The sequence below is a fragment of the Mytilus californianus genome, unplaced genomic scaffold, assembly GCF_021869535.1.
Source record: "Mytilus californianus isolate M0D057914Y unplaced genomic scaffold, xbMytCali1.0.p SCAF_6, whole genome shotgun sequence".
Lineage (NCBI taxonomy): Eukaryota > Metazoa > Mollusca > Bivalvia > Mytilida > Mytilidae > Mytilus > Mytilus californianus.
Window position 1 is genome coordinate 98,253,115 of NW_026262712.1, and position 15,133 is coordinate 98,268,247.

General features: G+C 32.6%; 1 protein-coding gene across 6 annotated transcripts in view; it reads left to right on the top strand.

Annotated features, from left to right (window-relative positions):
* LOC127705441 (LIM domain only protein 3-like) overlaps window positions 1-9,304 on the top strand; it is a 152,417-nt gene extending 143,113 nt beyond the window's left edge. For all 6 annotated transcript variants that reach the window (XM_052209756.1, XM_052209761.1, XM_052209758.1 and 3 more), the window contains 3 exons: window positions 2,944-3,163; window positions 4,978-5,103; window positions 5,807-9,304. In XM_052209756.1, the coding sequence (XP_052065716.1) occupies window positions 2,944-3,163; window positions 4,978-5,103; window positions 5,807-5,996 (536 nt within the window). In that variant the 3' untranslated portion in view covers window positions 5,997-9,304. The remainder of the gene's footprint in view (window positions 1-2,943; window positions 3,164-4,977; window positions 5,104-5,806) is intronic.
* Window positions 9,305-15,133: the final 5,829 nt, after the last annotated feature.

A 15,133-nucleotide genomic window follows, 5' to 3' on the forward strand; every position in this document is an offset into this window, starting at 1 on the left:
ATATTATTATATCTATATATATATTGGAAAGGGACATAACTCTTATTAGCAATATGATTATATCAATAACAAAGGGCTGTAAAAAAGAGGCAGAATATACCAACGGGACAATAAAAAATCATGTCTAACAAAACAGACCATAGCCGGAAAGATAAAACAAACAAAAGAAAAACAACAGTGGACAAACACTACTCAGAAAACTAAAGACTGTTCGACTCGAATAACCCACAAAAAATCTCTGGTGCTTCAGATGGTAAGGTTGATGCTGCTCCACTCAGTGGCACCCATTCAGCTGCTAATGACAAGCAAAATGTTTGTGATAAATATGCATTTTGTGATGTCATAGTAGAGTGAAAGGTTATGAAATTGTCTTGGAACATATCTTAGGTCATCTGTTAAACTATTGAAGGGAATGACTTCAAATTCTTGGTTTATTGGCTGTAATTGGAAAAAAAACTGTGTGGTTAAAATCAGTGGAATTTCAAAACTTTGATAACACATGATTTTGAGAGTAATTTTGAGGTCATGGTCAGAATATCGTTACTACTTTAATACCATAAGGCCTAAATCAATGGCATCACTTAACTACCTGTATATCATGTAGACTGCATTAACAACATAACAAAATGGCATCTTTTACAGACATCTCTTTTTTAGTTCTGATAGTATTCACAACTTTCAAAACTAGTTAATTGAAAAAGCCAACATTATTTAACCAAGTTGAGACTATTAACGTTCATTTTGTAAACAGCATGGGAGATAAAGAGAGTAATTTTGACTGGGTCCATTATACATAATGATTCTGTCACCAGTATGATGGATAGTGTTGACATCCATATGATGGCTGTGACCATTAGTAAACAAAAGTGAAATTTACATTACATCAGATGGGAAACTGACATCAGTGAATTATAGTGATAAATGCCTCACAATGTGATTAATAGATGCAGATTTTATCACTATTTATATGCATATTATTACAAAAAAAGAGGGGGGTGGTGTAGTTCATTCAGGAAATATGAAATATGGTTATAGATCTTGAAGATTATGATTTGTGTAACTAATTATAATAAAAACACAGATTTCACCTGATTATTTTGGTAGTTTATCAAAATGAAGTTATAGTTTACATATTTTGACAGCTTTGCTGAGTGTTAAGTATAAAGTATGCACTAATTGAAAATTTTCAACAAGCACAAAAGAAAGGCTCTATTTTTCAAATGTCTTACTTATAATTTATGAGTAAGTACTAAGTATTTTGAAACTGGTGACTTATTCATTACCGGTATAGTTTTATTGAGAAAAAAGTGTCAAAACCCCAAAAGTTTTGTTTACAGAAAGTTATATGATCAATATTTAAGAATATTTCGGTAAGAAATTGTACCAAATAAACTATCTTACATCATAACGTCATTGCAATAGTTATGTAGTATAGTTTGCCAATGGGCAAAAAGTTGGACTAATATTCAGAAAGGTCAACATTAGACCTTACTACTCATACTAACAATATTTAATAATGTTAAACATAATCACTGGATCAAAAGTTTAATTAAAAATCTATTTCGATTTCATCTTTTCTTTGTATTATAAAAGAAAAGTAATACTAAATAGCTGTTCCATTGCATTAATAAAACCTTGTACTAAAAAGTAAGTTTCTTTTAATTAAGGTAATTTACGAGAAGATGAACATTAACTCTGTATGATAGATATGTAATGTGTACAGCTTAATCACCCAGTACACCTGGCCAAGACAAATTACATTTTCATATTTCATTTCTGCTTTATTAATTACGGAGGTTTTTCAGTACTCAGCCTTCCAGCCAAATGGTTTCATATCACACACCATTATAAAAATATTTTGTGTTGAAATTTGCCATATGTAAGTTATACAAACAGTTCCATTAGAGAACGTTGTAGTTATGACATTAGGGAACATTAATTTGCCGGTAAATGATAAATAGAAGTTAGATTGCTGTAATTATACGAGATTATTTAACATTCTATGTGTAAAACAGTTGTCGTTGGCACTTTCTTGGATGTAAACACTCTCTTAAGGTCAGATAGACTAAATATATTCTTATAAAATGTAGTTTTCTCTATGTTTATAGGAAAGATAGATATTTAAATGTATTGATATTAACATAAATGTTGTGCAAATATTTTCTGTGTTCAGGTATTGAAATGTCTTCCTCATTCAGTCATTTCACTTTCTTTAGACTTTAGTGTTTCATTGAATGAACTATTTTTATAATATATGGAAATGAATTGCTTTTATATTGGGGGGAAATAAAATAATGTGTTGTAGTCTAAATTTATTTTTTATTTTTTAAGGTTTTAAACGAAAAATATATACATTTTTTCTGAAATTTAATCATCTTGGAAAAAGAAATGATTATGCATCCAACATTGATTTAGTAATTGGAACTGCCAATAAAATATTATTTCATACAATACTTCAAATTGTAAGTTCCACATTTCAAAGTAAGGCTCAACATGAAGTTGTCTCCTTAACAATCATACCACATGTCCTAATTTTTAAATTGTGAGAACTTTTTGTTTACTTAAGGAGGCATTATTGGTCAGACCATAATAAACAGTTATTATTTAATTCACTCATAAACTATTACTAATTGTTTGTCACCATTTAAGCTAATGAACTGCAAGCAACTAATCCATTACACTGGAACCTGGGTCCATCATTACCAAACAAAGTAACCAGTATTACATGTAAAGTCAGTGTAAGTTTCAGGTGGGGATGTAGAGGCTGTAGGCACCTCCCTTCTCCTTTTGATTAATTGAAATCATTAAAAAAAGACATTCACCTTGCTTCGCTAGCCACAACTGTTACCATTACTGACTATTATGACCACTTTCATTAACCCTAGATCCACCCCAATAATACTATTTTCACACTTAAATATTGAATTCTATTTCTTTTTTCAGGTCAAATGCAGATATCACAGGAGGCCTCCAGTCTTGGAGTGAAGCAGGAATGTACTGGATGTAAGAAAGAGATAACAGAACGCTACATGTTAAAGGCCATGGATCAGTACTGGCACGAGGACTGCCTCAAATGTTCCTGCTGTGATTGTCGTCTGGGAGAGGTGGGATCAACACTGTTTGCCAAGGCTAACTTGTTACTGTGCAGGAGAGATTATTTGAGGTGAGAGTTTGTTGAGTGTATGATTGATAGCTAGAAACAAAATCTAAACCACAGTCTGAAATGTAAATGTGATTGTCAAGTAAAAGAAGAAAGGTCCATTGTAGTCTGTACTTTTGTTGTAGTAGTAAGTAGTTGATCAACTGTATCATTAGCCTGTCAACACTGAGGTTGTGAGTTCAAATCCAGCATGTGGCAGGTGCTCTTGACTCCAATCTTAATTGACTAGGATTGTCAGTTTTCCTACCAAAGGTCTGTGGTTCTCTCCTGAGTGAGGCGCTCCGACTTCCTCCCCCAATAAAAACTGACTGCCACAAAATAACGCAATAGTGCTGGAAGCGGTGTTAAACACCAATCAATCAATCAGTCACTTACTCAAAACACTAAGGTTTTCTCAACCACAGGCATAGATTGCCTTAGCCCCAATTGGAACAACTTTCAAAAATTTAATGATTTTGAATGCTCTCTATCTTTGTGTTTGAGCGCCACTGATGAATCTAATGTACCAAATTACCAGGTAACTTTGATGAGTTATAGATATAACTTTATTAAGCTAGAAAGATGCCAATGTAATACTAACAGATATGATTATGCAAAATCACAAAATATCACTTCATTTGATAGAAAAAAAAGTATGTTATAATAGCTTTAATCTTCTATTTGATTAGTTTTAAGGATCATCATTGTCAGAGGCAACTTTTCATTTTCAAACCATGAAATTACTTTTGATTTTTTCAAATCAGTTCTTTCAAGTAATATTTCTATCCTGTGTATAGGTCATAACATTAAAGATTATTAGCCATAACTCTGCTATATTTAACCAAAATTACCAACATTTCATATTTGAAAATAAATTTTTAACAAACACTGAAACATTTGTTCTGTAGGACTTCATTGATAGGCCAGCTAAAAATTCAATGGTCTTCTTGTTATAAGCTGAACTAATTGAAGTCTAAATGTGACGGAAATGTTGGTTGTATGGTAGTGAGCAAGTGTTGTTTCTTTGTTGTCGCTCATTAAACTAAATATATCACGTGGATGGAGTTTAGGTTATGAGATATCAAAAATAACTTGAAACAAATATTGTAGAAAGGTTTCTTATACTAAGTTAGCAACAAAATAACTATTATAGTCACCGAAAGAAGACAAAGGTTACAGGTCAATGAAAACGCTACTTTCAGTTCTAGGAATAAGTTAAAAATCCTTTAGGGAATGATTTATATGTTGACTAGCTTATCTACAAATAATCAGGTTTTTATTAGTCGCCCATTTACCGGACGTATTATGATATACCTTTGTCAATCCATCTGTCCGTCCGTCATCAACATGTCGGACAATAACTCAAAAACGCTTTGAGAACTTTTCATGAAACTTTAGTGAATTGTTTATATCTATTGATGTGAGCTCCCTTTCAATTTTTATAAATTTTAGATTTTACGTTTCCCAGTTATGGGGTTTTATTCATTAAAAAAGTGTGATTTTCCAGTTATGAGTTTTTTTTCATTAAATGAAGGGGATTTTCCAGTGTTTGGACAATAACTCAAAAGTGCTTTGAGTAGTTTTCATGAAACTTTAATGACTGAGGTTTATATTTATTAAAATAACCTTCCTTTAGTTTTTTATAAATTTCTGATATGACATTGAGTAGTTATGGAACTTTATTTTAGAAAAAGCGACAGGCATATCATGCGCTAATGGCGCAGTTCTTTATTAGTATAGTTGGACCCATGTAATTTAGGCCACAAAATTCACTGCTACAGAAATTCATTCTCTGAAAACAGACATTTAGCTGACTGATGAATATTGTATGATTTCAGATTATTTGGTACAACAGGTTATTGCGCTGCTTGCAGTAAAATGATTCCAGCATTTGAAATGGTTATGAGAGCCAAAAGTAATGTGTATCATCTGGAATGTTTTGCTTGTCAACAATGTAATCACAGGTAAAAACAATTTCTCGCTAATTACCTGCTTTGATAGATAAAATTAGCAGAGGGAACCCATGCAAATTCAATTATTCAATACAAAACATTTCTTTTTTATTGGTGTTCAAAGGATTTATGATAAGGTAGGAATGAAGAGAGAGTGTGTATTCTTCATACCAAAGGGATCATGCTTTTTTAATATTGAAATGAAAGTCTTTTCAAATCTTGGAAGAAAACAAAAGGACTTCCTGATAAGTGTTAGGGTTATACATAAATATTTTCAAAGTTTATTTTGACAAATTAAATAAATTGGAATTCCAGTCTGGCTGTTTAGAAATTAGTCAAAATATATCTGATGTATAAAAAATTAAGAACATCTGGAAGAAATCTAATGTTAAATAGTCTTGTCCTGAATTTGCATGCAATATTTGTCACTGGAAATTATGGAAAACAACAATAAATCATGTGTTGACCAGAAATGTACAGAATTTCACAAAAACCTTGTTTTAAGGGAAGATAACTCATAATTTTTTCCATATTCTTTCTGAATCACCTCAAAATATCCTAATGGTGTCGACTTTAATGCATATGTCTAACAAACTCATCTACTCGAGTACTGCATGTTAATTCTTATTGTGTGAATGCTTTATATTGTCCATTTTTGACCTGATATACAATTTTTCTTAGAGTTGTAGATTACAAATTTTTTTTTCTACTTCAGATTTTGTGTCGGAGACAAATTCTATTTGTGTGATAACAAAATATTGTGTGAATATGATTACGAGGAGAGAATGGTCTTTGCTAACATGCCATTCAATTACAATGCACTGACTCAAATCAAAAGACAGACTCAGAGTCTCAGTGACGATTTGTCAAGCGGATACGGAAGTCCAAGTCCAGGCTCTTTATGAACTATGGGATATTTTGATATGTACCGGTTCTATCATATGTGATGTCTCCCATTGGCTGCAGGTCAGAGTTCAGGAATCATCAATATCATTCAAATGATTGAGACTGTCCAAACTTTCCTTCACTACTAACATATAGTATGTTTTTCTTTTTCTCGATATTGTCTTTTCTTAACTGTTTTATAGAATTACAGATTACAAATTTATTGAAGCATATAAATCAAGTATGAAATTGAAATAAGATCGAGAATATGTAAACAAATTTTTCAAAAGAAAGAAAGTTTTGAACAGAAATATTTTGTTGTTTATTATCACTAATGTAAATTGTAAAGTTTTGTGTACTTTTTCTTCTTAATACATGTAAATAAGTCTGACAGTATACCTCACTTACATTCTCTAGTCAAATACTTTCATAAAAAACAATGTAGACTGTTATAGTTATATTACAAAAGACAAAAATATTCTTTAAGGAGGAGGACATGTTTTTTCTTCTTTTTTCAATACTGCCGCCATTTTGTCCCTAAATAATAGAGTTTATACATAATACATGATTCTTTTGCTGTTTTTTCATCAGTAATTATTGGTGTAAAAACTACAGATCACAAATTCTTTTGGTTTTGGGGTTTTTGGCTAATGTTTTACTGTCCAAAACAAGAGATATTGACACTGCAAAAGTTTGGAAAAGGATGCCTAAATTATAAAAGTTTTTGGTTTAATAATTTTTACACTTTTACAAGGACTGGACAATTTTAAGTATGCCAAATGAGACTTGATTATTGTGAACTTTTTATGGGAGATACATTGTGTGTACATTCCCAAACTATGGGGTTACAAGTGACGATATCTGAATGAATGAAATTGTTTCTTGTGTGGATGTTGAGTAACTGCTATTTCTAGATATAATGATGGATCATGTGACTAATTTAATATGAATTCAGATTCAGCTTGTTTGTTTATTTAATATGAATTGTAATTTTACTTTTGTTCCAAAAAATGGCCAATTAGTGCTACTCATTTTACAAAATAATCTTAAAAGAAAAAATACTTGTTATCTTTAACATTTCAGTATAACTTACTAACCAAGTTTTTTGAAGATTTTTTGTACTGAGAACAAAGTACATGTCCATATGAAAAGAAGAAAATTTTATAGTGGAATTACTTCATACTCAATTTCTCCAAGTTCTTGTGTTCATTCAGAAATATATGTTTTTTTTTATTATTTTCTTAGTCACTGTGAATATCATTATATATTTATATTTGAAATAAAATATATTAAATTTACTTGAAATTGAAATCCAAAACAAACTGTTTACTTTCCAAGAGTTTAGTGCTAATTTTGTATATATTATATTATTACGTTATTTATAATGAAATATCCATACTTTTGAATACTGAAATATAAAAAAAAATCTGACAGGCTGAAAAAAACTTGGGATGGCCCTATGGACTGGAATGAATTCTAAAGATTTATCTTTGGAACCGATCCATACGTACATCCCTGAAATATTTGAAAAATGTTAACATTCCATTTATTGTTTAGTATTTTTGTGTTCATATTGTATACCTGAATTTTTATTTTTAAACTTGATATTTTCCTGAAACACTGAATACCACTTTATTTTTGTTTTGTTATTTTAAGCCATAGAAAGATCTGTGCAGCGGATGGACAAATTTTTATTTTGGATCATCCAATGCTTTAATAAATAGTATGATGTGTAATTAATTTTTCGTACAATGAGAAAATTCTCTTTTTGTTCTAAAAATTATGATTTAAGCCTTCAAAATCTTAGATGGAATGGAGTGCAATGTTAAATGTTATCAAGGCATTTAGCTGGATTTGTAATGTTGTAATTTTCATAGACTTTATTTTAATCCCTTATTTCTCTATTTTAAAGAAGTTAATTATAAAAAGAAACATTTTGATTTCTTCCCAATTGATATCACGACTTCATATGGAGTTTCCTGATAAATTCTTCCTTGGCTAACATAGCACTACTTCTATTATTTGTTTCTATTTCTATATTAAGAATTATATATATATATATATCTGATAGTGACTTAAGTTAAAGTATTGTACCATAGGATGGTATTCTGATAGATGTATTATTATTGTTAGTTTGGTTAAGTCTTTTTAATGTAGAGATATTTCTGTTCTAATGAAAATTTTTATTTCTCATTTTCAATTCCATTTGGTAAGTTGAGACGTTCAAAGTTTTTGTGCAAACACTTCTTGATTTTCATCATCATAAATAGTTTTATTTTTCATTTGTAATAGGATTATACAAGATTTTTATGATATATTTATTTTTCTCATTTTTCAGGATTAAGGATAAATAAAATCTGATTTGATTTGATTCGAGGTGCAATACTTCGTGCTCACACATTTTTATGAATCTCACATTTCAACTATAGGTAGTGGACTTTAATTTGATTGGATAATGGGAGTGGGGAGGGTGCATGTGTTCCTTTCTTTTAAAACAAAAACTTGCATAGAAATTTGGACTAAGGGGATATTCTAAACAGATTACATTGTTATATTTTCAGAAAGTCTGTCAATAACTAAAAGGTGGTTTAGGGATCTAAACTAATTTTGTAGAATTTTCTCCTTCTTTTACAAAATCATGCCATTTTTTTTCTAAATTTAAATATGGAAATGATATGTCTCAACTTTGTATTAAGCTCTAAGTTTATGAAACCTGAAATGACAAAAAGAGAAAAGTTTCATTTCAAATTTTCAGAAAATAAAGAGAAAAATTGTATTTACCAACTTTTTTAGCAAACGTTTTTTGGTAAATTGATAGCATAGTCTATGTGAAGTGTTATTTAAAGAGTTACATCCCCTATGAATTTGTGTCTTAACAAAATTTGGATGAAAAGAATCTTTCAGTATATGTAAGACAATTTTCTGCTCAAATAAAAAGTTGAAATGTCTTAAAATCTGGAAAAAAACCTTTCTTTTTTTAAGTTTGCCAATTTGGTTATTGTTTTATACCTACAGTTTGAACCATTACAATTTTTAGACTCTAAACGACCTTATCAGATTTGGGACAGATGAAAATATCTGAAATAATTGTCAATAACCTAATATAAGTCCATAATGCAAACAAATAGATTTGAGATTTTAATACTACATTAAAAATTATAATTTATCTTTATTAAGAGTTTAAATCTTTGGATTTTTTTAGAATTTTATTATTTTACATGAAAATACAAGCTAGTCTGTATATTCATTGTTTGGTTGTATATATATATATATACTTACAGGTGATTTTTCTCTAGTCCTTCTTGTTGAATAAAAAGTCAATATACTATTCTGTTTTATTATTGCCAGCCATCTCTACTGGATATACTATTGTTCTGTTTTATTATTGCCAGCCATCTCTACGAGAGATACTATTCTTCTGTTTTATTATTGCCAGCCATCTCTTCTGGAGATACTATTCTTCTCTTTTATTATTGCCAGCCATCTCTACTGGAGATACAATTCTTCTGTTTTATTATTGCCAGCCATCTCTACTGGAGATACTATTCTTCTCTTTTATCATTGCCAGCCATCTCTTCTGGAGATACTATTCTTCTGTTTTATTATTGCCAGCCATCTCTTCTGGAGATACTATTCTTCTGTTTTATTATTGCCAGCCATCTCTACTGGAGATACAATTCTTCTGTTTTATTATTGCCAGGGATCTCTACTGGAGATGTTATTCTTCTGTTTTATCATTGCCAGTCATCTCTACTGGAGATACTATTCTTCTGTTTTATTATTGCCAGCCATTTCTACTGGAGATATTATTCTTCTCTTTTATTATTGCCAGCCATCTCTACTGGAGATACAATTCTTCTGTTTTATTATTGCCAGGGATCTCTACTAGAGATACTATTCTTCTCTTTTATTATTGCCAGCCATCTCTTCTGGAGATACTATTCTTCTCTTTTATTATTGCCAGCCATCTCTTCTGGAGATACTATTCTTCTGTTTTATCATTGCCTGTCATCTCTACTGGAGATACTATTCTTCTGTTTTATTATTGCCAGGGATCTCTACTAGAGATACTATTCTTCTCTTTTATTATTGCCAGCCATCTCTACGTGAGATACTATTCTTCTCTTTTATTATTGCTAGCCATCTCTACTGGAGATGTTATTCTTCTCTTTTATTATTGCCAGTCATCTCTACCGGAGATGCTATTCTTCTGTTTTTTTATTGCCATCCATCTTTACCAGAGAATCTTTTATTCTTTGAAATGCTATTCTTGCATGTTGACCCTTTAGAAAAATGGGCAGTTAACTTTAACAGCAGCAACTGCCATGTGATAGTCACTTTCAAAGTGATTCTTTTTTTCTCAATTTGTTTGTTTTACCTGCGATTGTAGGAGACATTATGTTTTCCTGTCTGTGTGTCTGTCCATCTGTTAGTCTGTCCATTAATCCTGTATTAGGTTAAACTTTTGGTTTAAGGTAGTTTTCCATGAAGTTGTAGTCACATCAACTTGAAACTTGGCACACGTGCTCATTATGATGTGACCTTTATATAATATATGCCAAAACGGTTTTGACCTAGAGTTTGTGATTCACTCAGAACATGGACATGTGATATTTTAAAAATCATTTGAAGGTTGGCGGGACCTTGGTGGCTGAGTGGTCTAAGTAGTTGTACTACTATATCACTAGCCTGTCAACACTGAGGTCGTGAGTTCAAATCCAGCACATGGTAAGGTGCATTCGACTCCAATCTTAATTGACTAGGATTGTCAGTTTTCCTACCGAAGGTCTGTGGTTCTATCCGGGCACTCTGGCTTCCTCAGCAATAAAAACTGATCGCCACGATATAGCATAATAGAGGTGAAAGTGGCATTAAACACCAATCAATCAATCATTTGAAGATGGTATATGGTTTTATTTGTCTGGCCAAGGATTTGTATAGTGATACACTATACAAATCCTTGGTCTGGCCTGTAACGAATGTCCAAGAATACAAACATAAGGATGCTAATTTGATAGTGGCAGCAGAGACATCTTAACACTATATGTATAGAGTATATCTATAGAAATGTGGTATCAGTGGCGGATGGGGGGGGGGGGGGGTGTTGGAAACCCCCCCTTTTTTTTGATGATCAATGCATTTGAATAGGGACATATAGTTGGAACCCCCCCTTTATCCTGGGTTAGGAACCCCCCTTTTATAAAAGGCTGGATCCGCCCCTGTGGTATGATTTCTATTCACCAGAGACCAAACAACAAGGATGTAAACAACAAAAGCACACTGTATGGACTTCAACAATGAGCAAAACCAATACCATTTAGTAAGCTATGAAAGGCCCCAGCATGATAAAATGTTAATCAATTTAAAAGAGGAAACCAACGGCCTGATTTATGCTAAAAGAGAAAACCTAAAAGCAAAAAAGGCAGATTGCAACCAAAGACCACCCTAATTTGAAGGCTTCTGACTTGGGACAGGCACATTTAGAATTTGGCAGGGTTAATAGAAATAAGAAGATGTGGTATGAGTGCCAATGAGACAACTCTCCATCCAAGCTGAGACTACTATAACACTGTGTTATAGTAGTCTCAGATCCAAGTTACAATGCGTAAAAAGTAAACAATTATAGGTCAAAGTACGGCCTTCAACACGGAGCCTTAGCTCACACCTAACAGCAAGCTATAAAAGGGCCCCAAAATGACTAGTGTAAAACAATTCAAACAGGAAAACCAACGGTCTAATCTATATGAAAAATTCGTAAGGGTTCCGCGGAACCCAGTGTCTCGCCTACTTTATGAATCTATTAAATGTTTTAAAAAATTTAACTGCAGACTGTATGTAATGTTAACTGGAAGAAAAACTAAGTCCATTTATAAGTTATATACGGAAAAACAGGAAATAAATTTTTACAAATATTCTTTCTAGATACTAGCTTTTGATCATAAACAAGCTTCTGTCCAAGTTTGGTACAAATCCAGGATAGTTTAAGAAAGTTATTAAAATTTTAAAAACTTTAACCACAGAGTGAATGTAATGTTAACTGGCAGAAAAACTAAGTCCATTCTGGGACTATTATACTAATAGTATAATAGTACCAGGTCCATTTATAAGTAAAATACGGAAAAACAGATTTTTTTTTTTTACAAAATTTACTTCTGGATACTATCTTATGAACATAAACAAGCTTCTGATCAAGTTTGGTAAAATCCATGATAGTTTAAGAAAGTTATTAAAATTTCAAAAACTTTAGAGTGAATATTTGTGGACGCCGACGACGGAATGTAGGATCGCTATGTCTCGCTTTTGCGACAAAAGTCGCAGGTTCGATAAAAACGAGAAACGAGAAACGCTTAAGAACCACAGCAATAAACGACAACCACTGAAACAGGTTCCTGACTTAAACATGTTTGTGAGCACCCAACTCTTCTCTAACCTAAGACAGTGATTTAACTGCACAATATATTAATGACAAACTATAAAAATCAGTTTGAAAAGGCTTAACTCATTAGATCGACACTAAGCACACAAAAAAACTAACAAAAAGACAAAAGAACACAATGATCCGATCTTAGAGTACTTTCATTAATGAAAGCTAGTTCAAAGCCAATTCCAACTAATAACTAAACCACCTCCACAAATTCACAGATGCCTTAAGTTCTGAAGTGTCTGTCTGGTGTATGTGTCACGGTTGTCCTTGACCTCATTTGCATGGTTCAGTGCATGCTTAAAAAATATAGCTGGTTTATGTGATCATTTCACTTATTATGAGTAATAGCATAACTATATCAGGTAAACAGAATCATTGCAAGGAAAACACGATTGTCAGACAAGGTTCGCTTAACCTTGACCTCATTTGCATAGTTCATTGGTCAATAGGTTTTTGTGATTAATTCCATTACTCAGATATTATACGCAATAAATCATCAAACTACATTTGTTGTATGGAATTGTAAGGTGTACATATCCGTTTTGCAAGTTCATTTGACCCTGAGCTCAATTTTCTGATTCATTGTTTTCGTGTAAAACAGTTGAAAACAATTAAGAAAAAAGCTGAAAATGGTATGATACATGTGTTTGTATATAAGTTTTGGAAGCTGTCAGCTGTTTAACACACTTCGTTTCTGTGCCAACATGCTCAATATCAGTGGGAATTACCTTAATATTAAATCAGGAGTATTACATACCCATGAACACTTTTTAAAACAAGCTGACAAGGACAAATACAAACTAGGTTTCGTATATCCAGTTTCAATCCAAACTACTTCCCATAACAGTGTTACTTATATCAAATACAATGATTAACGAGACAATTCAAATCATCCCTACTCTCCCTCCCTGCCTCTCAGTCTTTCACTCTCTTCAAAAGTATATCAATATCCATTTACTCAATGAAACTATTATCAAAGTGATAGTATTAACTTTGATAACAAAACTGAGAAAGTTCGATCACACAAACAGACGAATAATTTGATATTTTAGTCTTAGACACATGATTTTTTTTTATTATTTGTTATTGGCTTTGAACTAGCTGTCAGTAACTGCGAGTACTCTCAGATCTGTACTTAGTGTCATTTTGTTGTGGGGATGTCACATGATAAGTACCCGTCCACGTCCACTCTGTGTTTTTGTTGGATGTATTTCTATTTGTATTCATCTGATGAGTTAAGCCTTTTCCAACTGATTTTTATAGTTTGTTCTTATGTTGAACTGTTATACTACTGTCCCAGGTTAGGGGAGGGTTGGCGCCTTCAAACGAGTTTAACCCCGCAACATTTTGTATGTACCTGTTCCAAATCAGGAGGTTGTAATTCAGTGGTTGTCGTTCGTTTTTATGAACATATTTGTTTTTTGTTCATTATTTTGGGCATCATTTAGGCCGTTACTTTTCTCGTTTGAATTGTTTAACAGTTGTCATTTCGGGTCCTTTTATAGCTGACTATGCGATGTGGGCTTTGCTCATTGTTGAAGGCCGTACGGTGACCTATACATGTAGTTGTTAATTTCTGTGTCATTTGGTCTCTTGTGGAGAGTCGTCTCATTTGCAATCATACCACATCTTCTTATTTTATGAATAAGACCAGAGTGGAGTCAGTTTTCTCATTACAGCACAAAACTTAGCAAATAGATTCAAAAAGACATGCAGACAAACGTAATCCACTAAGACTATAGCCCACGTGGTCAGTAACTGTATCCAGATACCGGTATTAGGATCGAACACAAGCCAAGGATGTTTTCAGACCCATTTAACTTTCATTTGAAAATTTGTAAAGTACTATTTTATAGATTAGACAAGGATTTAAATAGTACTGAGATCATTGGATTAGACAACAGTTATCAATATCCACAGCATTACACGCTGAAATACTAGGAACAAACAAAACAACCGCCTCGGTGGTCTCGTGGTTGCGTGTTCACCTCGAGTGCGGGAGGTCGTGGGTTCGAACCCCGGCCGGGTCAAACCGAAGACTTTAAAATTGGTATTTGCTTCTTCTCCGCTAAGCACGCGACATTAAGGAGTAAGAGCAAAGACTGGTTAGCTCGGAGTCAGAATGATGTGTCCGCGTAAGGTGACATGTCTTCCTGCGGACTGTTACCTTGTGAACGGGCACGTTAAAAATCGGGCTCAGCGTGTCGGTCTAGTACAAAGCAGGGCTAAATTTCATATTACATTAACAAGTTCTCGTCCTGAATATGCATATTAATTTGCCGCTGGACGTTCAGCAGCCATCCATCATCATCATCACCATCAAACAAAACAGTATGCGAGAGGATGCCCCGCTTTTTGGATATAAGATATAGGGGATAAAAAAGTGGGATCTAGACAAAAGAAGAAAAAAATACAAAAAAAAATTGATTCGGGAAGTGAGCACCCCCTCGGTATGAGTACAACCTAAGGCATATAGAAAACTTTTGGCAAGATTCTAATGTCATAAAGTTGAATTTCGACCTTTTGATACAATACAGTTCCTATAAATGGACACTGTTTAGTTAACCTCTAATTTGATGGGAAATATCTGAGTTCCCAGTATGTCTTCTGGTGTCCAGTCTTTCCATGTTTAAGGATATGAAAGTCTTAGCTGCAAGATCTACATGTAAATCCTAGCCAATCCGCTTGGAGTTGTCACAGCTGATAACATACAATATAGGTATGAAAACAATG